The sequence below is a fragment of the Periplaneta americana genome, chromosome 8 (assembly GCF_040183065.1).
Source record: "Periplaneta americana isolate PAMFEO1 chromosome 8, P.americana_PAMFEO1_priV1, whole genome shotgun sequence".
NCBI lineage: Eukaryota > Metazoa > Arthropoda > Insecta > Blattodea > Blattidae > Periplaneta > Periplaneta americana.
The window spans coordinates 31235828-31263172 of NC_091124.1; the positions used below are offsets into that span (position 1 = coordinate 31235828).

General features: G+C 34.2%; 1 protein-coding gene across 1 annotated transcript; it reads right to left on the bottom strand.

The window, feature by feature from the left end:
* Nucleotides 1-222: 222 nt before the first annotated feature.
* On the bottom strand, nucleotides 223-11625 carry LOC138704621 (cuticle protein 67-like). Its single transcript, XM_069832705.1, has 2 exons — nucleotides 11468-11625; nucleotides 223-894 (listed from the first exon to the last, which is right to left on the bottom strand). Exons 1-2 carry the CDS (start codon nucleotides 11474-11476, stop codon nucleotides 385-387), a joined length of 519 nt encoding a protein of 172 aa, XP_069688806.1. The 5' UTR covers nucleotides 11477-11625; the 3' UTR covers nucleotides 223-384.
* Between the last annotated feature and the right edge of the window lie 15720 nt (nucleotides 11626-27345).

The window sequence follows — 27345 nt, forward strand, 5'->3', positions numbered from 1 at the left end:
AAATGACTTTATTGTCAAACGCCTGGCATTAGAAAACAACAACAACAACAACATATATGAATTTATAACGGAATTTTAAGAATCGGGTTGGTGGCACAGCATAGTAAGGATAAAAAGGATACTGCGAAAATTATATTTGGAAATTGATTCTGAAATTTAAGATTTCAGCGTCACTGACACCGAAAAGTGGTTATGGGTATGAGATGAATAAAAAATAACTCATTTTTTAAATAGTTAAAATTGTTTGTTTTATTTGTAATAAATAATGAAGAGACTATTTATAAAATAGTCGCAACTGATAAAGACATTGATTGAAGAGTAGGAAATAAAAGAAGGTGTAAGACAGAGAAGAACTAAAGAGAGGTAACATAGAAGTGTTGTTATTTAGTAGGCGTAGTTGATGCCGTAGGCGTTGCTGTAGGAGATGTGGGCCACAGCGGGGGCGGCAGAGTAGGCGACGCCGAGGAGACCGTGTCCAGCGACGGCGGGGGCGGCATAGGCGGCGGCTCCGTAGGCGGGGGCATAGGCACCGTGGTAAGCAGCCACAGCGGGGGCGGCGTGGTAAGCAGCGACGGCGGGGGCGGCGTAGGCGGGAGCGGCGTAGGCGGCGGCTACGGGGGCGTGGTAGGCGGCGACGGCAGGGGCGTGGTAGGCGAGGGCGTCGTTGCTCACACGGACGTCAGACTTGCGGACGCTGGAGTAGGGGGTGTCGATGGTCTTGGAGTAGGTGGACACCTGTCCCAGGTTGCCGTAGCTCCTCAGGATGTTGGAGTGCTGGGAGGTGATGGCGGGGGTGGAGACGGCGGCATAGGGAGAGGCGGCGTAGCCCACGGCGGCGGGAGCTGAAAGGAATCCTGCGTTGGCGACAGCCACGAGGGCGGCGAGAACGATGAACTGTAATGAGAAATGATTTTGGTAAGCTTAAGAGTATAAATTCTTCATCTGCGCTTTCACATGAATGCGAACAGACGCGTGAACAATACATGCGTAACTGTAGAATGTGTAAAAGAGAAGAATGTGAAGTTGTACAGACAAAACAAGTGGTAAAAAGTAATAACAAACGAAAACAAGTACATAGACAAAGGCAAAATGAGGACACTTCTAGATGTAAAACCAATTTAACCTAATTCCATTAAGACCGGTCCACAATAAACCTGGAACGATAACCAGAACGAGAACGGCAAGCGAAGAACGTGAACGTGGAGATTTTTTATTCACAATAAACTGAGAACGGAAACGGCTATGCATATCAATATGTATGTCAATATGTAAAGTCGATATTACGCATTCTGATGTTATTTGTGTATAATATTGACCAATGGCACTCTCTCATGAGTACAAGCCAGCCAACATAAATACAGGAGGATAACCAACTTCAAAATTTAAGACACGGAATATTTAAGAATTCAATTCACGTGGTAGTCTAGTTACATATACAAATAGCTTATATTGAAAGTGATTCTACTGAATTTCAGGGTTAGTTACAAGCAATAAATGGACAAGAAATTGTCACGGCCTCCTTGCTACAAAATATACGACGACCAAATAGCTTTGTGATGACAACAGAATGAATCTAGTAGGCTGTGATCGGAAACGAGAACGATAAAGCTAAAACTTGGCCAACTCTCACGTTCCCATTTCCGGGATCCTGCAAGATTCTCGTTAATTGTGAATGCTCACATTTAAATGCATTTATTTTAACAATTTTTCCGTTCTCGTTTTCGTTGTTGTTTCTGTTCCCAGTTTATTGTGAACCAGCTTTTAGCCTAATTTCTATTAATAAACGTTACACGAGAGCATAGGGTTTTCCTAAAATCGTCTGGCCCTTTTTTTTTTTAATTAGTCTATGTAGAATACAAGATGTCAAACTATTTCCATAGTGATAGGAAAGTCTTGAAAGTTTAAGATACAAAATGTCAATTTTTAGGTTAAGTTGGAACAGAATCTAAAATACTCAATGGGCAATGATTCTAAAATCGTATATCGAAGTGTATCGAAGTGATACCTCGTATCTGTAAATCCGCAGATGAATTAAAACCCGTTAAAATTAATTTTATCAAAATAGACAGGCTTTTTATATACCTATGTTTCTGCTTTGTAAAGTTTACTACTCGAGAACAAAATATTAGTAATAATTCAGTTTTCTGAATAATCTAAATTGTCATTTTACACTAGGAGGTATCACTTCTTAGCCATCGATATAAGGACACGTTGAAGAAATAAAAGCAACGTGTATTAAAAGGGACATTTATATTCTTTGAATTCAATTTTAATTGTTATTATAAAACTAAAATAAATCTTAGAATTTTTTAGTATTATCAGTACAATATTCCGTACTAATATGTTTCACACACGTCGAAAATCAAGAAATTAGTGTCTACATAGATATTTACTATTTAAACCAGTTGAAATGCTAAAATCATAAATGAAACTGTTAATAAGCGAACTTAATTTGTTGCTTGAAGACTTTAATTTCCCTATTTTGCTACCAAGAATGCCAACCGCAAGCCTTCTTCCTCCTGAAACACTGAATAGTGGATGTAGCGTTGTTTTCGGCATGTAGATAAATAATGTTTCCTAACACACAAAGAGAATAAATCTAAAAGAGGTGGATCCCGATGTTCTGTTACTTCTATGTGTCATAACTCTTTATTTCGCAGTCGGAGGGCAATAAATCACATGTTAGTGTTACGCCGTAACAATGGAATCAGTTATTAACAGCAATCGCCACCAGACTGCGCGTGCGATGCATCACAGAATTGCTTGAGGCTCACGAAATTAACAAAACCGGTATGAAGAATGTGCAGGCGGCTTCTTTATGATTTGGAAATGATTTAACATCTTCACAGCCGCGCGGAGATGGTATTGATTAGGTTCAATTGTAGTAGTGCGATTATTATAATGAGACTGATGCAAGAGGAACTATTAGCAACAACACACAGCAGACAGTTGTGAGAAGAGAAACGTAAGAAAGAAAACAAGAGGAAGGGGATTAGGAAAAAAGCGATACAAGAGAAAGAAAGGAAATGTGGAAAAGTGAATAAATGAAGAAAAGAGGAAGAGAATGAGTATGAGGAAGAGAAAAGAAAAATGACCAGGATTCCATGTAATTGTGTGAAACGTTTGTGCAATTCGTGATTATTATTTATTTATTTATTTATTTATTTATTTATTTATTTATTTATGTCTATAACAGGGCAAAGCCCCAATTATAATAGACGGTACAGATATGTGTTTAAAAAACATAGAATTGCAGATAACAAAACAGATACAAATGCAAGATACGAGTGTAATTACAAATTAAAAATTGAAAATGAAAAAAGAAACAAATAGATACTACCTAAATAAAAGACACAGATGTAGATATAAATGAAAAATACCAAATAAAAATAAATTAAAAGGAGTTAAGTATAGATATCATAGCCAAAAGTTTAAAATGTAGCTATAATTGGCAAATTACACAGTAAATATAAATATATATAATATATATTATATATATAAATTGTGATCTTAATTGGGATTGTAAGGATGTTTTTGGATTTGAAACAAGAATTTAATATATATATATATATATATATATATATATATATATATATATATTTTTTCATTTTTGTCTTATACTCCCCACATTTAAATTTAACAAGGCGGAGCCTTCTCGTTAACTACTTCATAATCGCTTCCTCAGTCCATGAGGCCTAGTCTCAGACAACAATGCAATTGACAGTCGAAACGATTCCTTCATTAATATAACGCCAATGAGTTCTTTGAAATTGTAGTTTAGAATTAGATTATGTTAAATTGACTATTTCTACCTTTATACTCCCCGCATTTATTAACCCCTCCATTTGTGTACGAATAATAACTTTTTATTAAATTAAATAAATTACTTTATAATTTAATTTAATTTAATAAATTAATTCAAAACCTTTGTTCGTTAATTTTACTGCAGGAAAAAAGTATTAAAAATTTGTTTAAAAAAGCAGAAAGATTACCCAACTGAATTGTTGTTTACACACTTCAGAGTTTTCAATATTAAACAAATGTATTATTTTATTTTATTAAAATATTTTCATAGAAATTTTAATAACTTTGAAAATAAATATAGAACTAAAAATATGAATTCTCTGCGTTTGTTTGAACCAAAATGTAGAACCAATGCAGCTTTTTATCATAGCATGAGTCAAGGTCCCAGATTATTAGGCTAAACAAATTTTATTCCAATATTATTTTAACCACGAATCCTCTTCAAATTAATAAAAAAAAGTATAAAAAATTGTATTGGATTTATAGTTTGGGTTTAAACATATTAAACACTATTTAATCTGTATTCACTCTCAATTATAATTTTATTTTTATCTGTATTGGAATCCCCTCCTGAGCACGAGTCTTACTCATTCAGGAGTGAGCTAGTTTACCTTTCATTGTATTTATTAACTTGTATTCATTTCAAACTTACTAGCAATAAAATAAATAAATAAATAAATAAAATAAAACTTTTACACATTAAAATGCGTTTCACGTCAATCTTTTCCAAGTTCATCTGATACCGAAATCACAGGTCTACAGCAACTGTTTTTAACCCGGCCTCCTGTATGAAGGTATAAATCACTTAAATAAAGAAGCATCAAAATACATTATTCATTTATTAATTAATACATCATCGTTATTGTTGTAATTTCCTATCTGAAGAGAAGACATGCGGGATGACTGTGTGATTTCTTTCAGGAAATGCTGAACATAACCTCTAAAAAAAATATAAAAACAAATGAGGATCCGCTAACATTATAAGCATAGGTTGCGCATTCCGTTTGATCAATGTTGTAGTAGAAGCATAACCTAGGTCATGAATGAGCCATTGAAACTTCTTAAATAATGAATGTGTTGCTAGTAACTCGCTTAAGGTGAATATTGCATTTTTGTTACAGTTCTTTTCGAGTGGTGCGCAGAAAAAAGTTTCACTTTAAAAATATTCACAATGGGTAGTGGTAGGTGATGATGAAGGAATGGAGAAGGAGAAACAAGAGGATTAGGATTGAAAGGTGAAAAAAAAGAAGAGATGGGTGTTGATGAAGAGATGGAGGAGGCGAGAAATGAAAGAAAGTAAGATAGAAGTTAGAGAAGAAGTGCAAGACTAGAAACAGTATCAATAAGTGAGAATAGAAGAATGAAATGATAGAAGAGTGGACGAAGAGAATGTGAATAAGGTGAAAGGCTATAAAAAGGAGAACGAAGAAGTTCAGAGAGATGGCAATTTACAGATGGATGGCGAAAAGAAACAGTAACAGGCAAGAAAGCAAAAACACTCAAGATGAGAAAATGAGAAATAAAAAGGAAAATGTGTTTGCAAACTCTATTAAGAATGTAATTGAACTGAACACGTCTGTAAGTGCATATCGCAATATATGACTCAATTAGTCGTCATGGAGACAGGCAGAGGTGGGCTCAATCTGCAGCGGGCACGCCTCGCGTCTGGTCGAGTTATTGGATCTATAGATTTCATCACATCGAAATACCACTCCGCCGGGCCCGGCCCTGCCCTGGACAAGTATGCGAGTGACCCACTCCACCCTCGTTGCGACACTCGACTTGTCTGGCTGATTGGGGTCGCCACCGCAAACGAGGCAGCAAAGATCCCGCGGTCTGACGCATCCAACTCTTCGGAAGTTGCGGTCAACTCGCCGAGGGAAAATTTCACTATCTCCACCACGAATAATAAAAACGCGCTATCTGAATATGAGTTATATAAGCGGTTTTCAATCTGCGGTCCGCGAACCCCTGAGGTTCCGCGACTGATTTGAAAGGAGTCCGGAGAAAAAAGAGTGCATAAAATGGTACCAGAAATCAAAGTTGTCAAGATATTATTGATGCAGAACAGTCTAATATCATTTGGTTAATCACTAAACGGTTAACCAGACATTATTCCCATTCTAAGAATGTAACTTTGCATGGCAAAGATGGCCCGTTTAGAAATCTACTCAAAAATCCGAACAATGATGATTATACAAATCTATTTATTTTGATGTACCGAAGTACATATGATATTTCCATGCAGATATTCTGCGTCATCACATGATGAAAGAGAGATGGAACGGAGAAAAATTCTTTCCGGCGCCGGGATTTGAACCCGCGTTTTCAGCTCTACGTGCTGATGCTTTATCCACTAAGCCACGCCGGATACAATCCCGACGCTTAAGCTTAATCTGAGACGATTCTAAACGGCGTCGGGATTGTATCCGGCGTGGCTTAGTGGATAAAGCATCAGCACGTAGAGCTGAAAACCCGGGTTCAAATCCCGGCGCCGGAAAGAATTTTTCTCCGTTCCATCTCTCTTTCATTATACAAATCTAGTTTTTCAGGTAAAGCTCCCTGTAAAGCAGATTTGAATAATTTCAAGGGAAAAATTGTTCCGGTGCCGGGTATCGATCCCGGGATCTCTGGTTGAAAGTACCAGCGCTCTACCCTTGAAATTATTCAAATCTGCTTTACAGGAAGCTTTACCTGAAAAACTAGATTTGCATAATATAGGCTTATACGTTACAATAGGAACGTTAACAGAAAACCACAATTCCAAGTCACACAGAGTTGTGTGCACTTGATGTGGGTCTCTGGCGCCTCGTCAGCCCACGCGATATGAAGGGAAAAATTGAGACGGTGTCGGGTAGAGTTCCTGGGTAGCTCAGTTGGTAGAGCGCTGGTACGTTCAACCAACGATCATGGGATCGATACCCGGCCTCGGAACAATTTTTCCCTTGAAATAATTCAATGATGATTGTAATTTACTGTAATAATCAAGATGGTGGTCTCGTAATTTTACATAGGCAGAGAACTGAAGCAGCAGAGATGAAATGATGTAGATCTTTGGTAGGCCATGAAACAAATGAATCAATATGCGAAAAATTAATCACTTCAAATAGATTAAGGATAGACGTGTACAGAACAATTTGGTATTTACAATTATTAGGAAGAATGCATGAAATGGATCGAAAGATCCAATCTATGATGCCTATGATGAACAAAATGGCTGACAACTTAAAGCTTTATGAGTTTGCAGAATCCAGACGTACAACTCAATCAGCCATCTGAACAAAGGGGTTGGAGGTTCGACTCTGTTAGTTTTTAGCGAACAATTAGGCATTCTTCGAGGTCTTATTTTCAGTTTTATCATTTTTGTTTCTTTTTCATCACATTGTCATCATATTATACGATTTATGGTCTTTGAATCTTCTCTGCAGTTTAAAAGGAACGTTACATAATGAATTTCAACAATTACGATCATCTCTGATGTGGAGTAAAGAATTGAGTTTAGAAAATCTCAATATCGAAGAACAAAATCGTATCGAATTCAACGCCTATTTTTAATTCAGTGAATAAAAGTTACTGGTATAAGGGGTGAAGAAATGAATATTTTTAGCATGGTCTCAGAAGATAGTATAATTTACATTTATAAAGAATGTGCGAAGAAGTCTGATTTTTTAAATTACACAATGTGCTTATTTTTATTCTATTTCTGGGGTTTTCAGGTTTCGAAACGTACAAATCATATCTTTCACAATTTACAAACTATTATTATGTAAAATTTGCCTCGAATTTATGATCCAATATATGTGTACACAACAAATAAAATTGCTTCTGTGTATACATTTATCGATGGAGAATAAGGGAGCCATGAATTAAATAGCTTAATTTATAGCCCCCTTATTCTTCATTCTGATAAATCGATAGTGAAATATTTTTCTTTGTTATCTAGACACACACATCAGATCATAAATTTGAGGTAATTTTTACAAACTAGTAGTTTACAAATGTCATTCTAAAAAATATTATTTTCTACGTTTTGCCATCTGAAGAATCCAAAAATGGAAGAATGAATAATAAGCCTACATGGTGTCCGCAGCTGTGGAGTGACGGTTAGCACGTCTGACCGTGAAACGAGCTGGCCTGCGTTTAAATCTTGGTCTGGGTTTTTCAGGGGTTTTCCCACAACCAATTGAAGCAGAATTGCTGGGTAACTTTGGGCGTTGGACCTCGGACTCATTTCACCATCATTAATTCACACATATCATCATCATCCATACCATAGCCCGGGTTAAGTTCGTGTGCTGTACTTGTACAAGAGCGCGGCCGTTCGGCTACTGAATCATTCACAGAATAGGAGTGGTAAGCAAAATAAGCCTCAGGCTGCAGTGTAAGCCTTCGGGTTCCTCCTCCGTAAAAAAAAAGAAATATGTATACTGTGAAGTAAGTACTTCAATAGAGTACAAAGTATAAAAAGTGAGTTATTTTCGTGTGCTAAGGTAGATGTGATGGCCAGCTTTGTAAGAAAGATAGAAGAACACAGACTTTGGAGCATGGAAAACAAAATAATTGAACAATGATGATTTTGGAAGGAATCTTACGATGGGATTGCACCAACTTAAGAATTTTAGTTTTGTCCTTTAAATGCGCATAAATTTGATCCGAACAAATGTAACTTTTCTTCTGCAAAGGAATTTTACAAAGTTACATTTCTTTAGATCAAATTTCTGTACATTTGAAGGACAAAACTAAAATTCTTTCAATAATTCTGTGGCTGGGAGGAAAAGGTCTTAAGTAAAAATTTTATACTTTTCAGGAGAGCAGTAGAAAAATTGAAATTGGTGTCAATTATAGAGTTCTTTTAATTAAGAGGTTTTTCCTGGATATTATTTGTTTATATTTCTTCCACAATAGGTAATGTTGCTCATTTAATAATTTTCTTGATTATTTCCAAAAATAACCGCACTTAAGCCCTTTTAAAACTACAACCCAAACCGAGAAGAAGGGACTATTTAAACATAAGACCTTTTTCATGTCAAAATAAATAGGAAATTTATATTATTAGGAATGCAAAATAGGTCTTAAACAATATAGGACTGTTTACCTGGTGCTTACAGTTTTAAAAGGAAAGGGCATCAGTATGATAAAATAGCTAAAATACAGGGACATCATTTTATTTTTACTTCAATTTTTATTGTACCTGAGTTTTTGAATGTACCTCACCCCCACCCCTTCTACTAAGGAAGTTCCAACTCCACACAGAACCAAGACCGCAGATAGTAAGCAGTACTGAGTTACTGAGTATAGTACGTTCCAGAAATATGTTCGCGTTTTCCAGTGACGAAAGAGCTTTCAATATTGAATCATATTTTCGCACAGGTACTGTCCGTTTGCCTACGTCGCATCCCGATTTCCCCCACCTGCTTCTGCTCGCCCCTCTGTAAAAGCTGGACTGTCTTAGCTCTTTTCTGAAAACATTAATTTCTCTTAGGAATTGGACTTTTACGTAATATTATACAGCTGTTTAATTTAACTTAAATAAAAGGGCCTCGTTAAGTAATTAACTGTCACGTGATTTCCTCCCTTTCTACAATCCTGCGGCATAACCACTTGGACGGACAGTAGATAGCATGCCTGAGTAATTTTATATTTTCGGGTCGGGCAGAAGTGAAGATTGAATTCACAGTACGTAGAGTAGGTACAGAATTATTTCAACATGAGTTACTAGTACGAAGGACGAAACTGGCAATTGGAATTAGATGCAATAGTCTATAGTGCGATAATATGCACAAAAGAACTGAAGCCTGTATCGAAATGAACGGCCACCATTTTCAAAATTGTGTTTAAAATTCATATTATGATTATTTTTCAATTTAACTTCTTTCTCTATATTGTACGCTAATGTGCTGTAGACAGTATACACTGCATAATGAATACGTTCGCATGGATAACTCACTTCGTGAGTAAAAACACTTATTCTTAATACAGTACTGTACTTTGATTAAACAAAAACCTAATGAAAAATATCAAACTCAAAATCGCGATATTTCCTAGTTTACGTAAATGGATGAACTACTTTTCTTCCATCCTATACCTAGTAGAGTGATTTCTGTGTGTGTTCGGTTCAAAAAGTACTTAGGACATTTGGTAACGCTCTATAAATCCAGTCAGGAATCTTATTTGACTTTAACCGTTTTACCAGATTGTAGAGAATTATTTCTGCTTTCGGAATATATAAAAATCTCATTTTCACAAAAAATTGACTTAAGACCTTTTTCCTCCCGGCCACAGAATTTATTATCGAAATACACTGGTCTCTTAAATTGACTGAGCATATTGGGAATTAAATCAATGGCTTTCCCAAAGCACGCTATGAAATGTTACATACAAAACATTTTTATTTCGAATAGGAAGCAAGAACGAGCAAAATTGCATTAAACTATTTTTTAATATCTCAAAGAATAATGCCTTGAAATAAATAATGACATTGCTTATATCTCATTCTGTATAGAGTTTCTCCGTAAAATCTATACTAATAATAAATCTGTAGCCGAAATTTTTCTGGTAATTTTCGATTTTCCAAAAATAATTGGTCCTAACATATATAATTAACCGCCCTGAAACCGAAAATCGCTCTTTTTTAATTTTTGTCTGTCTGTCTGTCTGGATGTTTGTTACCTTTTCACGTGATAATGGCTGAACCGATTTATATGAAAATTGGAATATAAATTAAGTTCGTTGTAACTTAGATTTTAGGCTATATGGCATTCAAAATATTTTATTTAAAAGGGGGGGTTATAAGGGGGCGTGAATTAAATAAATCGAAATATCTCCATTATTATTAATTTTCATGAAAAATATTACATAACAAAAGTTTCTTTAAAAATAATTTCCGATAATTTTTATTGAATGCAAAATTTTGATAGGACTAATATTTAATGAATAAATGAGTTTCAAAATTACAATAACAACGCCATCTAAGGCGGTGTAATGAAATAAAATACAAATGACTTCGTCTATAAGGGGCCTTGGACAACAACAATCGAAAGCTATGAAACATAGCCTACAGAGAATGTTTCTGTGTTTGTATGAAGTAATATCGGAAGCTAAATTAACCGATTTGTATAATTAATTATTAATTCACCATTGAAAAGTGTAGTTTCTCTAGATGGACATAATGCTATAATGTTATTACAGTAACTTCTGAGTGAATCGAGGATAGGTAAGATTAAAATAGCTTCTTATGCACAGAAAACTTGATAGGCATTCGTTTCCTGTATTTCCTAAAATAATTTTTATGACCAAATGAGTTGTCTCTAGAGAAAAATGATCGCATTTTAAGTTTTTTAATACAATTTAAATTAAGTAACATAATAAACGATTTATTCTTCTATCAAACACGAATGTTCCCTGGATCAAATGTCCTATTTTAATTATGTAATTACTTTATATTTATTTCTAACGGGTGCAGCGGAGTTCACGGGTACGGCTAGTTAAAAATAAGAAAGCTACAAGCAGTGTCCCATACTTTTAACTTACCTGGTGTATTATTTACAACTATAATGAAAATATTAAATATGCTGAAAATGTAGTAATATGTAAGTACAACATATAAACATTTTAGGAATCGTAATTACGGGATGTTTGTCGATTGTATAATACTTGCACCTACCTTGTACATGTTGTCAGTGTTTGGAGTGCTCCAGAAGTGCGTATGATGCAGGTGGTGACCAGGACTGCAACTTATATACCAGGTAGTAGCCGTTGACCGGGGGTGGCGGTGTACCAATTAAGAAGCTCGATGTGACAATCCAGAGCAGGGAGAGTTTCACAACTTCGCAAAACACGTTCTGCACCAATGCAAAAGATTTAGGAGGACGAGGAAAAGGTATCAGCTCTCGTTTAAGCATAGGAAATGCTGAGTTACGAGGAAGGGCGTGTCTTGTCTGCACGATATTTCAAGTGCATGGATAGTTTTAATTAACAGATATGGGGGGGCTGATATTTAAAATTTACAAACTCGGGTACATCATAACTTTTCAAAATTTTTAAAGTAATATTCACTTTAATCCACTGCTTTAAGGGGAGACTCCATTGAAAATCATGAACATTTTTTTTTAATTATGGGCTATTTCACTTCTTTAGAATGTATATTTTCATATCCCAAATGGATTTAATTTAATTCTGATTACAAATATGCTTAATTTTTTTTAATCAAGACATACAAACAACTGTCAATTACTTTTATCAAAGAATTCATTTTCACAAATTTCTTATTACAAATCTAGTAACTTTTTGTTCTAAAGTTGGCTCCCTGAAGTTACTCGGTGAATGTAGGGGAGGAGAATTTTAATAGGTATGTGTTATATAAATATTCATTTTTCTTTCAAATCCATTTTTTGTACGTTTATTTTTCTTGAGTCAACACCAACTTTTTTATGCCAAATATTAATCAATCTGGATGAAATTTTTACTGATCGTTTATACGAAGTAGCTACATTTTTTTTTTTTTTTGCATTTATTTTGTAAGAAATGCTGCTAGTTTATTTTATTAATGTTTTTTTTTCATGAATTATAGAAAAAATAACATTTTAAAAATGTCAAACAAAATTTTGAAAGTGAATAAATCATACTTACTTACTTACAAATGGCTTTTAAGGAACCCGAAGGTTCATTGCCGCCCTCACATAAGCCCGCCATCGGTCCCTATCCTGTGCAAGATTAATCCACTTTCTATCATCATATCTCATCTCCCTCAAATCCATTTTAATATTATCCTCCCATCTATGTCTCGGCCTCCCTAAAGGTCTTTTCCCTCCGGCCTCCCAACTAACACTCTATATGCATTTCTGGATTCGCCCATACGTGCTACATGCCCTGTCCATCTCAAACGTCTGGATTTAATGTTCTAATTATGACATGTGAAGAATACAATGCGTGAAGTTCTGTGTTATGTAACTTTCTCCATTCTCCTGTAACTTCATCCTTCTTAGCCCCAAATATTTTCCTTATTCTCAAACACCCTTAATCTCTGTTCCTCTCTCAAAGTAAGAGTCCAAGTTACACAACTATACATAACAATCGGTAATATAACTGTTTTATAAATTCTAACTTTCAGATTTTTTCACAGCACCCTATATGATAAAAGCTTCTCAACCGAATAATAACACGCATTTCCCACATTTATTCTGCGTTTAATTTCCTCCCGAGTGTCATTTATATTTGAAGAGTCCACTGCAAGAATGACGGATGTCATGTGGAATACATTTTGCAGGAGAAGCAATTGAAAGTTTGAAATGCTTAGCGTTCAATGCTTAACTGAGATTTTCCGACCATTACTGGACAATGACTATCAGTGTTAATGCCATATAACTCTCTATGTACATTCTATATGTCTTAAGCTATACATTGACAGTCTTGGTTCATTTTCGACAAGAAAGTGACATCCATCATTCTTGCAGTGGACTCTTCATTTGTTACTGTTGCTCCAAGATATTTGAATTTTTCCACCTCTTCGAAGGATAAATCTCCAATTTTTATATATCCATTTCGTATAATATTCTGGTCACGAGACATAATCATATACAGTGAATAAATCATAAAATGAATGCATAGAAATGTTTCTCTAAATCTTGTGGATGTGACCAAAAAAAGAGAAGCTTACAAATTGAGACCTTCTAGTAAAAACTTGGGTTTGAAAATATTTCTAAAAATAAAAAAAAAATAAAAATATAAAGCCAAAAAACATTTTGGAGTTGAAAATTTGGATTTTGTTAGTCCTTTACATAGTAAACATGCTCTCAAAATTTGGTTGAAAAGAAAGTTATTAGGAAAAACGTTGTCATTTTTAGTGCAGTGTCCCCTTAATGATATCAAAAATATCGTTTTATGAAACCTATTATCAATATCGTCTAAGAATTTATGACTTGAAATATCTATACTTTACCTACAAGCAGAGAAAAATTGTAACGTTTCAGCATGTAAGGCTTTTCTATAAATTGTGACGTCATTCGTGATACCATGGAAACAGAAGACTGTTGTCACTTTCCTACATAATCCATGACCTACTATATTACAATAAAATTAACACTGCAAGGAATAATTCCTGTATTGATACAGTGTTTGATAGAGGTGTTGATTCTCTTCCTTTTATGAACTATGTTATCTTCTTCAATTATTATAGACCAGGCATTAAACAACTAGAATATGAACAATGTTATATCTGTAAAGTTGCTGGATGGGGAAGAGGGAGTTTACCCTACACGGTACAGCTCAAGCGGATACAGACATACCGGTACAAAACAGATGCTCTGTTCTAATGCTGGGGCGGACCGTTGTTTAAATAAAACGAACAGCAAATATAAACTTTCAATCTCATTAATAGAACTTTATGGTAAATTTCCATTTTATTTAACAACTAGCCGTACCCGTGCGCTCCGCTGCACCCATTAGAAATAAATATAAAGTAATTACATAATTAAAATAGGACATTTGATCCAGGAAACATTCGTGTTTGATAGAAGAATAAATCGTTTAATATGTTACTTAAATTGTATTTAAAATATTAAAATGCGATCATTTTGATCCAGAGACCACTCATTTGGTGCAATGACAATTCGTTTAACATGTTTCTTAACTGTTATTACCAGGGAACGGATTTATATGGACTAAAAATATATGAAATATGTAAATATATATGTAGTTATTTTTACCAAAATATGGAATTAAATATGGATTTTTACCAAAATATGGAATTAAATATGGACTTAAAATTATAAAAAAATGACTATGTACGTTAAATATTGGTACATTTTAATCAAACTAAACAAAAAATATAATGGACGTACCTTATCTTCCAATGTAGTTTCAACAAAACACAATTTTTATTGTCTGTTACCATAACAATAGGTTACAAACATTTCTTTCAAGTGCTGAAAAGTGAATCTTCTTCTATTGTCTCTGAGGATAGATTTATACTGACTAAAAGAGCGTTCGACGTCACAAGAAGTAACTGGTACATAATTCAATTTCACAATGTCTGCTGGGGATAAGTCCAAGTTAATCTTCACTGTTGATTCACCACTCATCACAGCAACAATCTTTTGTAGTTCTTCATATCCAGGGTTTTTTGAAAGTACAGTGTCCACCTTAGCTCTTACTGCATCTGCAACTTTACCTCTACCACGATTCAGTTGTTCCACAGTACTATTTATAATTTCAAAACTTTCAGATAGTGAAAGGTGCCTATTTTGGAGACTTTTGAGCGTTTTTATGATGCATGAAAATGTATGCTGAATGTGAGCTAAGTCATTCTTCACACTTATGTCACAGGTAACTGTTTTCGCAGTATCAATTGAGACTGCATCTTCAGAGTCCAATGCAAGGAGAACATTGTTAATAGAGTCTATATGTTCGGCATAATATTCAACTGCTTCTAGCCATGTACCCCATCTAGTTAAAATTGGCTTTGGTGGCAATGGAATTTCAGGGTACATTTCTTTCAACACGTTAACTCTACTGGGAGCTTTGAGAAATACTTTTTTCACTGATGAAATCAACAAATCTACTTTAGGGAAATTGTCTCTGACCACTTCTGCCACACGATGAAATGCATGCGCCACACAAGTAAAATGAGTCAATTTAGGATATACAACAGATAATGCTTGTCCAGCTTTGACCATATAAGGGGCAGCATCGCTAATAAAGAATAACACATTATCGTACATAATACCCTTTGGCCACAGGATACCCATAGCTTCGTTGAACAGTTTAACTATAGTTTTGTTATTGCACTTTTCTAGAACATCACAATGTAAAAGAATTCGTTCAGAATATTGTTCACTTAACAAACCGATAACTACATTACCAACAAGTCTACCTTCTTTGTCGGGAGTCTCATCAATGGAAACCCAAATTGAACTATCTTTAATTTCATCTCTTATCTTCTGTATTGTCTCATCGTAGATGGATGGAGCATACGTCTTCCTAAGTGTTGACTCATCCGGGATTGTATGTTGAGTATATTTTTCAAGGAATTCCGTGAAGACCTTATTCTTTAGTTTGTAGAGAGGAATATCAGCAGAGATGAGAGAACGGCACAGGTCGATGTTAAACTCAGATCTTACATTCGATGTTGTTGGTTGTGTTAAAAACAATTGTCTCTGCTTGGAATTTAGTTGTTTGTTGGCCTGATGTTTACTAGTTGTAATGTGTTGTTGCACCAGGAACTTTTGTGTAGATGATACTGCACACTGACACAAATTACAAAATAATATTTTATTGTCAGTTGATAAACCATCTTCTTTAAATTCTGAAATGTAACTTGTTAGTTTTGATTTTAAATTGACTGAATGACGTACTTTTGGCATATTTACCGTCTTTATAGTATGATTTACAAAACTGAACCTATGTGTACTCTGACTGGCATTTAACTGTTGAGCTGCACAACTGAAGTCTGTTAAAAATTTTAAATTAAATTAATACAGTTTTGTAACTTACTTTCCCATTGTTGATAGGACTGCTAATTTTCAAATAACTCTGATGTTAAAGGGATTACTGAACATGTGTTTAAATCTCTATTGTTGAAATGTATTTTTAAAAGTTAATGGAATTTTGTTTTGTTTTATTGTTAAACCTAATATAATATGGACTGTTTTATATGAAATATGGAAAATATATGGAAATTAACGAAAATATGTACTAAACTCTAAAATATGGAAAAATATGGAAAATAAAAGTAGGATTTTTCAACCCTACACATTGTGAAACATAAAGATAATGCAAAATATAAATTATATTAGCTTTATAAGTAAATATGTATTTACATATAAATCCTTTCCCTGGTTATTACCAATTATTTTTGGAAAAGCGAAAATTAACAGAAAAATTTTGGCTACAGATTTATTATTATGTTTATATTATATTATATTATATTATATTATATTATATTATATTATATTATATTATATTATATTATATTATATTATATTATATTACGTAAAAAGTGTGTTGATAACGGATGTACTCGAATTAGAAAGTTTTTAATTTGTTGTGGGAGCTCTTGAATCTCAGGAGGAACAACTTTTACAACAGCGCAACATAATCTGCTTGGGTCATTACCCAATTTTTTTGCATTTCATTTATTGCATATATATTTTATGTATTTTAACACGATTAAATTGTACACAGTTAAAATTTGAATTATAAAATAATGGATTGCTAAGCTAACGTACTATTACTGCATAGGCTACTAAATCAATACACTCTCGTTGTTCGTTAATTCTCTGAGATAAAAATTAATACTGTATGTTCATAAACATTATTTTAAGAAATACAGGAAATGAATATACAGAATAACCTATGAAGTTTTCTGTGCATAAGAAGCTATTTTAATCTTACCTGTCCTCAATTCACTCACAAGTTACTGTAATAACATTATAGCATTATGTCCATCCAGAGAAACTACACTTTCCAATGATGAAATAATAATTAATTATACAAATCGGTTAATTTAGCTTCCGATATTACTTCATACAAACACAGAAACATTGTCTGTAGGCTATCTTTCATAGCTTTCGATTTTTATGTCCAAGGCCCCTTATAGACGAAGTCATTTGTTTTTTATTTCAATACACCGCCTTAGATGGCAGTTATTTCAATTTTAATACTCATTTATCTTATTAAACATCAGTCCTATCAAATTTTTTAAGAGAATAAAACTTATCAGACATCATGTTTAAAGAAACTTTTGTCATGTAACATTTTTCACAAAAATCAATAATAAGCGAGATATTTCGATTTATTTAATTCAGGCTCCCTTATAAACCCCCTTTTAAATAATGTATTTTGAATGCCATATAGCCTAAAATCTAAGTTACAACGAACTTAATTTATATTCCAATTTTCAAATAAATCGGTTCAGCCATTATCGCGTGAAAAGATAACAAACATCCAGATAGACAGACAGAAAGACAGACAGACAGATACACAAACAAAAATTTAAAAAAAAGCTATTTTCGGTTTCAGGATGGTTAATTATACATGTTAACACCAATTAGTTTTGGAAAATCGAAAATTACCAGAAAAATTTTGGCTACAGATTTATTATTAGTATAGATATTGGCAATATTTGTAGATTTTTTTATTGTACGTCTAAAAAATAAACAATAATGGTTTACTGCACAAAATCACACGAACCTTTTTTAAATACAACATTTAAATCTCTCCCTCTTCCGTAAAGCAGTACCATTTTTAAAGGAATTTCTGTTTGTGTGATTTTCGAAACAATGTAAGAGGCTCCTATTTCTAATAATCGTTGAGAAACCGCTACAAAAGTTCGCCAATTAGGTAACCTTCATTGTGGAAAACATTGACGGTACATCTTCTTGCTTCACTTGAATTACGACGACTTTCTCCATAAATTGATAACATATGATATTCCTAAACTTTGAATGACATTGTAAGTTGTTTATCGAATACCCTGTACCGAACTGCCATCCGCTCGGCAGTAGAGCAATGGACAGGGAGCTTGAACTCAGCTGACTCGTACTTACGTCTGTGCAGAGTACTGCCTGCTGAACATGTTGCCACGTCTCTCACGCCAGAATGTTAACAAATTTAAGCATGCAATTTTATTTAATTTCACGAAAACATAATAGAACACACAAATATGTATTTAAACTAATATTAACTCTTTGCTAGATATACCTACTGATGTAATTATTGTTTTCGTAATTTTACTAACGATATAAGCAGTATAACGCGAATAAAATAAGACAAGAAATATTTTTTTCTGGGAAAACTATAAAATTTTGAACCTATGGTGTATGGACATTTTTGATCCTATAGACCATCCCCGACGACTGTGAAAAGGACGGCACTTATACTCCTTACACTCTGTATATACTTCTGATTAATTTCAGCATGTTGTTCTAAAGTGATTTTAAGGTTTGGAATTATCAGAACAACATAGGATAAGGCTTTAACGATGCAATTTATTGGCATGCTGTTATTTAAAAAAAAATGACACATTTCAAGTGATCCCCTCGGTGTCTTACGGTTTGTTTCAATCTTACCGGAAATTGTTCATAACACGTTGGTTCTGACGAGTTTGGCAGAACTGTAAAATGAAATGAGAGCAGCAACAATTGAACGTTGTCCAGGCACTGCATGAACGGCCAATACAGCGAAAAGGTGACGTATGGTTTGCTGTTTCTGCTAGAGATATCATTGGCCCCTACTTTTTTCAAGATGAAAATAAGAGTTATTACAGTGAATGGTGAAATGTATCGGAAAATATTACAGACATTTTTCAGAGACGCATTAAACCGGGATGGCATTTGGTTTGAACAAGACGGGATTATGGCCCATGCTGCCAGAGAGACACTGCGGTTGTTGAGACATCTTTTCTTGGACGCTCAATTTCTCGGTTTGGCGATATCAACTAGCCGCCTCGATCTCCAGACCTTACAGCTGCTGATTTGTTTCTGTGAGGGATACCTCAAGGGTGCTTCAAACCAGACCACACTGTATTCAGTATCTGAAGAACAGAATATAGACAGAAGTTCAAGAAATTAATGAAACCCGAAGGTTTTTGTAACGTGTCATGCATTCATTAACAATTCCCCGTAAGATTACAACAAAACATAAGCTACTGTAGGTCTAGCGAGGAGATCACTTGAAATATGTATTTTCAAAAATAGTAACATATCAATAAATTACATTGTTCAAGTCATATCCTGTGCTATTTTGATACGTATTTTAAACCTTAAAGTCACTTTAGAACAGCATGTTGAATTTCATCAGAATCAACTGCGGACCCTATGCATGAATATCAAACAAAGTATACTACTGTGGGAAAGGAAGTGCATTTTATATTTTATTTATTACTTCTATTTGAAGGGTACACGGGAAAAACGATCAAGGTGCACCAAAAATCGAAATTGAGTTAATAATGCTATCTTATAGTGGAAAGGAAGTACTATCATGTGGTCTAGCTAGTAATAAGAAATCATAGTTCTTGACATTCCATTACGTCAATTTCTATTAAATACACACATAACAAAGTATTAAGTGCTTAAACTTTAAAATTCGTTTTTCTCGAAACTTTCTAAAATGGACCTTGATCGTTATTCCCGTGTACCCTTCATTTGGTTATAAACGTTTCACGCATTCATTGGAATTTTCTTAAATCCCATGTCATTTTTTTGTATTTGTATTTCTCCTTTGATACCGATTTAATTTAATTCGGAGCAGAGGAGGATTATCGTTGGTCCAACACTATACATATTCACAATACGAGCCATTCCGGTTGTGTTGTCAGCACGGCGCAAGACCACAGCAAATATAACACAAGATAGCACATGACAAGGAACAAACACCCATGCCCATGTACGGAAAACACATATTTTCCATTACCAAAATCTGGAATCGAATTATAGACTATTTCGAAGAGAAACGCATACGCTATCCAGTAAGGCAAGGCAGTGGACTTCAGCGTAATTAATTTCACGAAAGAATTATTTTTAATTAATAAGAACATAAAGTAAGTCCTACAAAAACCGGACGCTATATCTAACCCTTGCCAATTACATCCCTGAATTTTCCTCTTTATTAAGAGAACTCAGCTGCTAATAACAATGTATGCAAAATTTTATAAATTAAATGTAACAGCGTTAAGCAAGTTGAGTTAAATGTATTGAAATCTACATGTAGCTTTCCAATTTTTTATTATTTTAAAGAACTTCTACCCTCAGGCAGGTTATACGAGGGTGAAGAAATGAATATTTTGAACATGTTTTCAAAAGGAGTCTGTTATAAGTGGCACCATGTCATGTTCTTCTATGTTTGGATTCTTCAGGTCTCAAGACATACAAATTCATACTTTTGGACGCATCATTTATAAGCTAATTATTATTTTGAAAAATTGTCTCAAATTTATTAACCTTGTGTGTATGTACATAACAAAGAAAATTGCTTGAGTGTATCAATTTATCAGTATGCAAAATAAGGGGGCCATAAATTATATAATCATAAACCAGATAAGAAATAATCAAAAGCAATTAAATACCACTGGTTCTTCATGTGATTAATCATGGTGAATCTTATAGAAAGTGAACGAATTGAAATACTGATGATGATTGGGTATAGTGGTAAGAAGAAGGCCTAAAAAGACGTTATGTGAATTCGTAAAAGAAGAAGAAGCAAATTATTCAACATGTCACCATGCGCAGGGAATTGATCCTTAATTCCGAAAAATTAATTTTCTGTTTTTATTTGACTCTACTTCAGAATCAAATGACGAACATTAAAAAAATTGTTATAATCCTACGTAAAAAAAATGTATTTAAAATTTATAAGAATTTAAAGTTAATATTGTAATGTTTTTTCTGGAAAAACGGCATTAATATTAAATGCAGGCCTTTATAAAATAATATTCTCGTTTTATTGCAAACTGTCATCAGGCCCTGTCATCAGGTGGTTCAAAGTTCGATCCAACAGATGGCGCTAAGATGCTGAAATCGAATTGTGGACCAGATCGTATTTTTCATTCCCCTTAGAATTTCGAGTACCGAATTGGCGTCAGTTTTCCTTGGCTTGGTCACATGTTAAAAGCGTACAATATATAGGCTAAATGAAGTTAATTGCAATTGGAATTTAATTATATATTATCTATGTACTTGAAATGTGCAAAATTAAATTAAATTATGGTATTTACATAATAATAATAATAATAATAATAATAATAATAATAATAATAACAATAAAATAATAATAATAACAATAATAATAATATAATAATAATGATAATAATAATAATAATAATAATAATAATAATAATAATAATAATAATTTACAAGGTGCCTCAGTGAAACGTACAGCAGAGTCCGTTTCTGTCGGATTCTTTTCTAATTTACTGCGGGCTGAAGCAAGGAGATGCACTATCACCTTTATTTTTTAACTTTGCTCTAGAATATGTCATTAGGAAAATCCAAGATAACAGAGAGGGTTTGAAATTGAATGGGTTACATCAGCTGCGTGTCTATGCGGATGACGTGAATATGTTAGCAGAAAATCCACAAACTATTAGGGAAAATACGGGTATTTTACTTGAGGCAAGTAAAGAGATAGGTTTTGAAGTAAATCCCGAAAAGACAAAGTATATGATTATGTCTCGTGACCAGAATATTATACGAAATGGAAATATAAAAATTCGGACATTTTTCCTTTCTCAAGGTGGAAAATACAAGTATCTTGAAGCAACAGTATGAAATATAAATGACACTCGGGAGGAAATTAAACGCAGAATAAATATGGGAAATGCCTGTTATTATTCGGTTGAGAAGCTTTTGTCATCCAGTCTGCTCTAAAAAAAAGCTGAAATTTAGAATTTATAAAACTGTTATATTACCGGTTGTTCTGTACGGTTGTAAAGCTTGGACTCTCACTTTGAGAGAGGATTAGAGGTTAAAGGTGTTTGAGAATAAGGTGCTTAGGAAAATATTTGTGGCTAAGAGGGATGAAGTTACAGGAGAATGGAGAAAGTTACACAACGCAGAACTGCACGCATTGTATTCTTCACCTGACATAATTAGGAACATTAAATCCAGACGTTCGAGATGGGCAGGGCATGTAGCACGTATGGGCGAATCCAGAAATGCATATAGAGTGTTAGTTGGGAGGCCGGAGGGAAAAAGACCTTGGGAACTCCAAGACATAGATGGGAGAATAAAAATAAAATGGATTTGAGGGAGGTGGGATATGATGGTAGAGAGTGCATTAATCTTTCTCATAATAGGGACCGATGGCGGGCTTATGTGAGGGCGGCAATGAACCTCCGTAAGTAATTACGCAGGCCTTTATAAAATAATATTGTCGTATTGCAAACTGCTAACACATCGATGGCCCTGTCACCAGGTGGTTCATAGTTCGATCCAACAGATGACACTAAGATGCTGAAATCGAATTTTTGACCCAGATTGTGTTTTTCATTGCCCTGAGAATTGCGAGTACCGAATTGGCATTAGTTTTCCTGGGCATGGTCACATATGTATGTTAAAACGTACAATATATAAATTAAGTGCAATGCAATTGTGAACGAATGATATCTATGTACTTGAAATGTATTAAATATGTCAGCTATATAAATATCGGGTTCAGTGATCAAAGAATAATGATATGTGAGAAATATGGATTAATATTCGGATGGAACTCATTTGAAGCTAAACATATTTTTGTTTTATGAAGGGAAGCCTTAAGAATAATAACAGTTGTGCATAAAAGACATCATCTAAAAAGATTGTCCAAAATTTAGATTTGAGTACCGTACATTCTTTCCCTGATCACTTTTTTTTAACAAGATACATGCAGCACTTTCATAATTTTGATACAAGAGACAAATAAGATCTCTATCTACGCTCTGTCAGTCTAACCTACTATAAATAAAGGAGTTCACTGTTAATATATTATGGTCTTCGATGCATTGCGTAATTATCTTAAAGCTTTGAAGAATCAACTGAAAAGGTTCAGAAATAATTTCCTCCACACTAATGCCTTCTATCCAACTGATGAATTGTTTATCCTTGTAAATTGAATTAATCTGTTTTATATTATTATATACTAGCGCTAACCGTTTCCATCAGCCAGTCTCATTCAGTGACACTGTCTGTTCTTTTCGACACATCCACACTTTGCGTAAGCATACAGTTACACATCTTTAATATTGCTCTGTGACAATGATTATAAATGCCTTCCCAAACCCCATATTTCTGGATGTGCCACCGGAAATAAATAAATAAATAAAATAAATAAATAATGGTAAATATGAACTTACCATAAGCGTCTAAGTCGGGTGTGTTTCGTCTTATTCGGTTCTGTGAAGAGAATAAATGGCAATTTCTTTAAATTCTAGTCATTAAATCATTCGTTTAATGTCAGATACTTACTTACTTACTGGTTTTTTAAGGAACCCGGAGGTTCATTGCCGCCCTCACATAAGCCCGCCAGTGGTCCCTATCCTGAGCAAGATTAATCCACTCTCTGTCATCATATCCCACCTCCCTAAAATCCATTTTAATATTATCTTCCCATCTACGTCTCGACCTTCCCAAAGGTCTTTTTCCCTCCGGCCTCCCAACTAACACACTATATGCATTTCTGGATTCGGCCATACGTGCTACATGCCCTGCCCATCTCAAACGTCTGGATTTAATGTTCCTAATTATGTCAGGTGAAGAATACAATGCGTGTCGTTCTGTGTTATGTAACTTTCTCCATTCTCCTGTAACTTCATCCCTCTTAGCCACAAATATTTTCCTAAGCACCTTATTCTCAAACACCTTTAACCTCTAATCCTCTCTCAAAGTGAGAGTCCAAGTTTCACAACCATACAGATCAACCGGTAATGCAACTGTTTTATAAATTCTAACTTTCAAATTTTTTGACAGCAGACTAGATGACAAAAGCTTCTCAACCGAATAATAACACGCATTTCCCATATTTATTCTGCGTTTAATTTCCTCCCTGTCATTTATATTTGTGACTGTAGCTCCATGATATTTGAATTTTTCCACCTCTTCGAAGGATAAATCTCGAATTTTTATAGTTCCATTTCGTACAATATTCTGGTCATGAGACATAGCCATATACTTTGTCTTTTCGGGATTTACTTCCAAACCTATCGTTTTACTTGCTTCAAGTAGAATTTCCGTGTTTTTCCTAATCGTTTGTGGATTTTCTCCTAACATCCCTCGGGTTTTCCTTTTTGCTTCAGACTTAAGGAGATCTCGGCAACTTAACTATAAAAAAACAAAACGAATTACTGTCTTTACTAAACTTTCCTAGTCCCTATAGATGAATCTTTACATAGTGCCACTTACATGAATTAATGACCTTCTTAGCCAAAACACCTGCCAAGATTAACAGAATTTAAAACGGCTGAAGATCAGGCACCGGAAAGAAAATATGTCATCATGTACCTTACTGTTTTTGTTTCTACGAATACGTACATTCACGAACCTGATATTAATTACTGAAATAATCATAAAGGAGACAGGAGGAATTATATATATTTTCTGTCTTTCTGTCTCTCTCTCTCTTTCTCTCTCTCTTAAAAACAAAGCAAAAAAGAATATAACAACCACTAGGTTGTGTTCGAACGCAGGACCTCACGAATACCAGGCCGTAACGCTACCACTACGCTATAACGTAACACACAGGATACTATAATTATAACTGTAGATATCAGGCAACGTGGTCCAGCAACACATAACATCGCCTGTTTTCGAATTGTAGCGAAGATACCGAAAGGGAACTTTGCTTCTACAGAACTGTCACTTTTTCTTTTGACAACACTACTTAACAAAGAAAATTGCTAGAGTGTATCAATTTATCAGTATGGAAAATAAGAGGGCCATAAATTATATAATCATAGGCCAGATAAGAATAGTCAAAAGCAATTGAATATCCCTGGTTCTTCATGTGATTAATCATGGTGAATCTTACAGAAAGTGAACCAATTGAAATACTGATAAAGTGATGATGATTGGGCATGGTGGTAAGAAGAAGGCCTAAAAAGACGTTATGTTAAAAAAGAAAAAAGTTATTCCACATGTCACCATGCGTATGAAATTGGCCCTTAATTCTGAAACATTAATTTTCTGTTTTTATTTGATTCTACAGTACTTCAGAATCAAATTACGAACATAAAAAAGTTAGTAAAAAAGTTATCATTTTATAAGAATTTCAAGTTAATAATTATGAAATAAAATTATTTTTTTCTGGAAAAACAGTTTTAAAGTTAAGTGCCGGCCTTTATAAAACAATATTGTTGTTGTATTGCAAACTGCTATCACTTCGATGGCCCTGTTATGAGAAGGTTCAAAGTTCGATCCAATAGATGGCGCAAAGATGCTGAAATCGAATTTTTTACCCAGATCGTGTTTTTCATTGCCCTGAGAATTGCGAGTACCGAATTGGCGTCAGCTTTCCTGGCCATGGTCACATATGTAGACTATGTTAAAACTTAGAATATATAGGCTAAATGAAGTTCATTGCAATTGGAATTTAATTATATCTACGTACTTGAAAATGTACTAAATTAAATTATATTATATTATTTACCTAATAAATAATAATAGTAATAATAATAATAATAATAATAATAAAAATTTAAAAGGTGTCTCAGTGTAACGTACAGCAGAGTCCTTATAACTCAGTTGCTTTCTAATTCACAATCGTGATAAAGCAAGGATATGCACTATCACCTTTACTTTTTAACTTCGCTCTTTATTCTAGAATATGCCATTAGCAAAGTCCAGGATAACAGAGGAGGTTTGATATTGAATGGATTTGGTATTGAATTGTCTACGGGGATGACGTGAATATGTAAGAAGAAAATACACAAACTATTATGGAAAACATGGGAATTTCACTTGAAGGAAGTAAAGAGATAGGTTTGGAAGTAAATCTGGAAAAGACAAAGTATATGATTATATTTCGTGACCAGAATATTGTAAGAAATGGAAATATGAAAGTCGGAAATTTATCCTTTGAAGAGATAGAAAAATTCAAATATCTTGGAGCAACAGTACAAATATGAACGACACTCGGGAGGAACTTAAACGCAGAATAAATATGGCAAATGCCTGTTATTATTCGATTGAGAAGCTTTTGTCATCCAGTCTGCTATCAAAATGCTGAAATTTAGAATTTATAAAACAGTTATATTACCGGTTGTTCTGTATGGTTGTGAAAATTGGACTCTCACTTTAAGAGAGGAACAGATGTTAAGGGTGTTTGAGAATAAGGTGATTAAGAAAATATTAGGAGCTAAGAAGGATGAAGTTACAGGAGAATGGAGAAAGTTACGCAACGCAGAACTGCACGCATTGTATTCTTCACCTGACATAGTAAGGAACATTTTAAATTCAGACATTTTAGATAGACAGGACATGCAGCACGTATGGGCGAATCCAGAAATGCATATAGAGTGTTAGTTAGGAGGCCGGAGGGAAAAAGATCTTGGAAAGTCCGAGACGTAGAGTGAAGGATAATATTAAAATGGGTTTGAGGGCGGTGGAATATGACGGTAGAGACTGGATTAATCTTGCTCAGGATAGGGACCAATGGTAGGCTTACGTGAGGGCGGCAATGAACCTCCATAAGTAAGTACGGAAGCCTTTATAAAATAATATTGTCGTATTGCAAACTGCTACCACTTCAATGGCCCTGTCATCAGGTGGTTCAAAGTTCGATCCAACAGATGGCGCCAAGATGTTGAAATCGAATTTTTTACCCAGATCCCGTTTTTCATTGCCCTGAGAATTGCGAGTACCGAATTGGCGTCAGTTTACCTGGGCATGGTTACATATGTATGTTAAAACATACAATATATAAATGAAGTCCAATGCAATGTAAATGAAAGGTATCTATGTACTTGAATTGTCTTAAATATATCACCTATTTAAATATCTGGGTTCAGTGATCAGAGAATAATGATATAAGGAGAAATATGGATTAATATTCTGATGGAACTCATCTCAAGCTAAACAT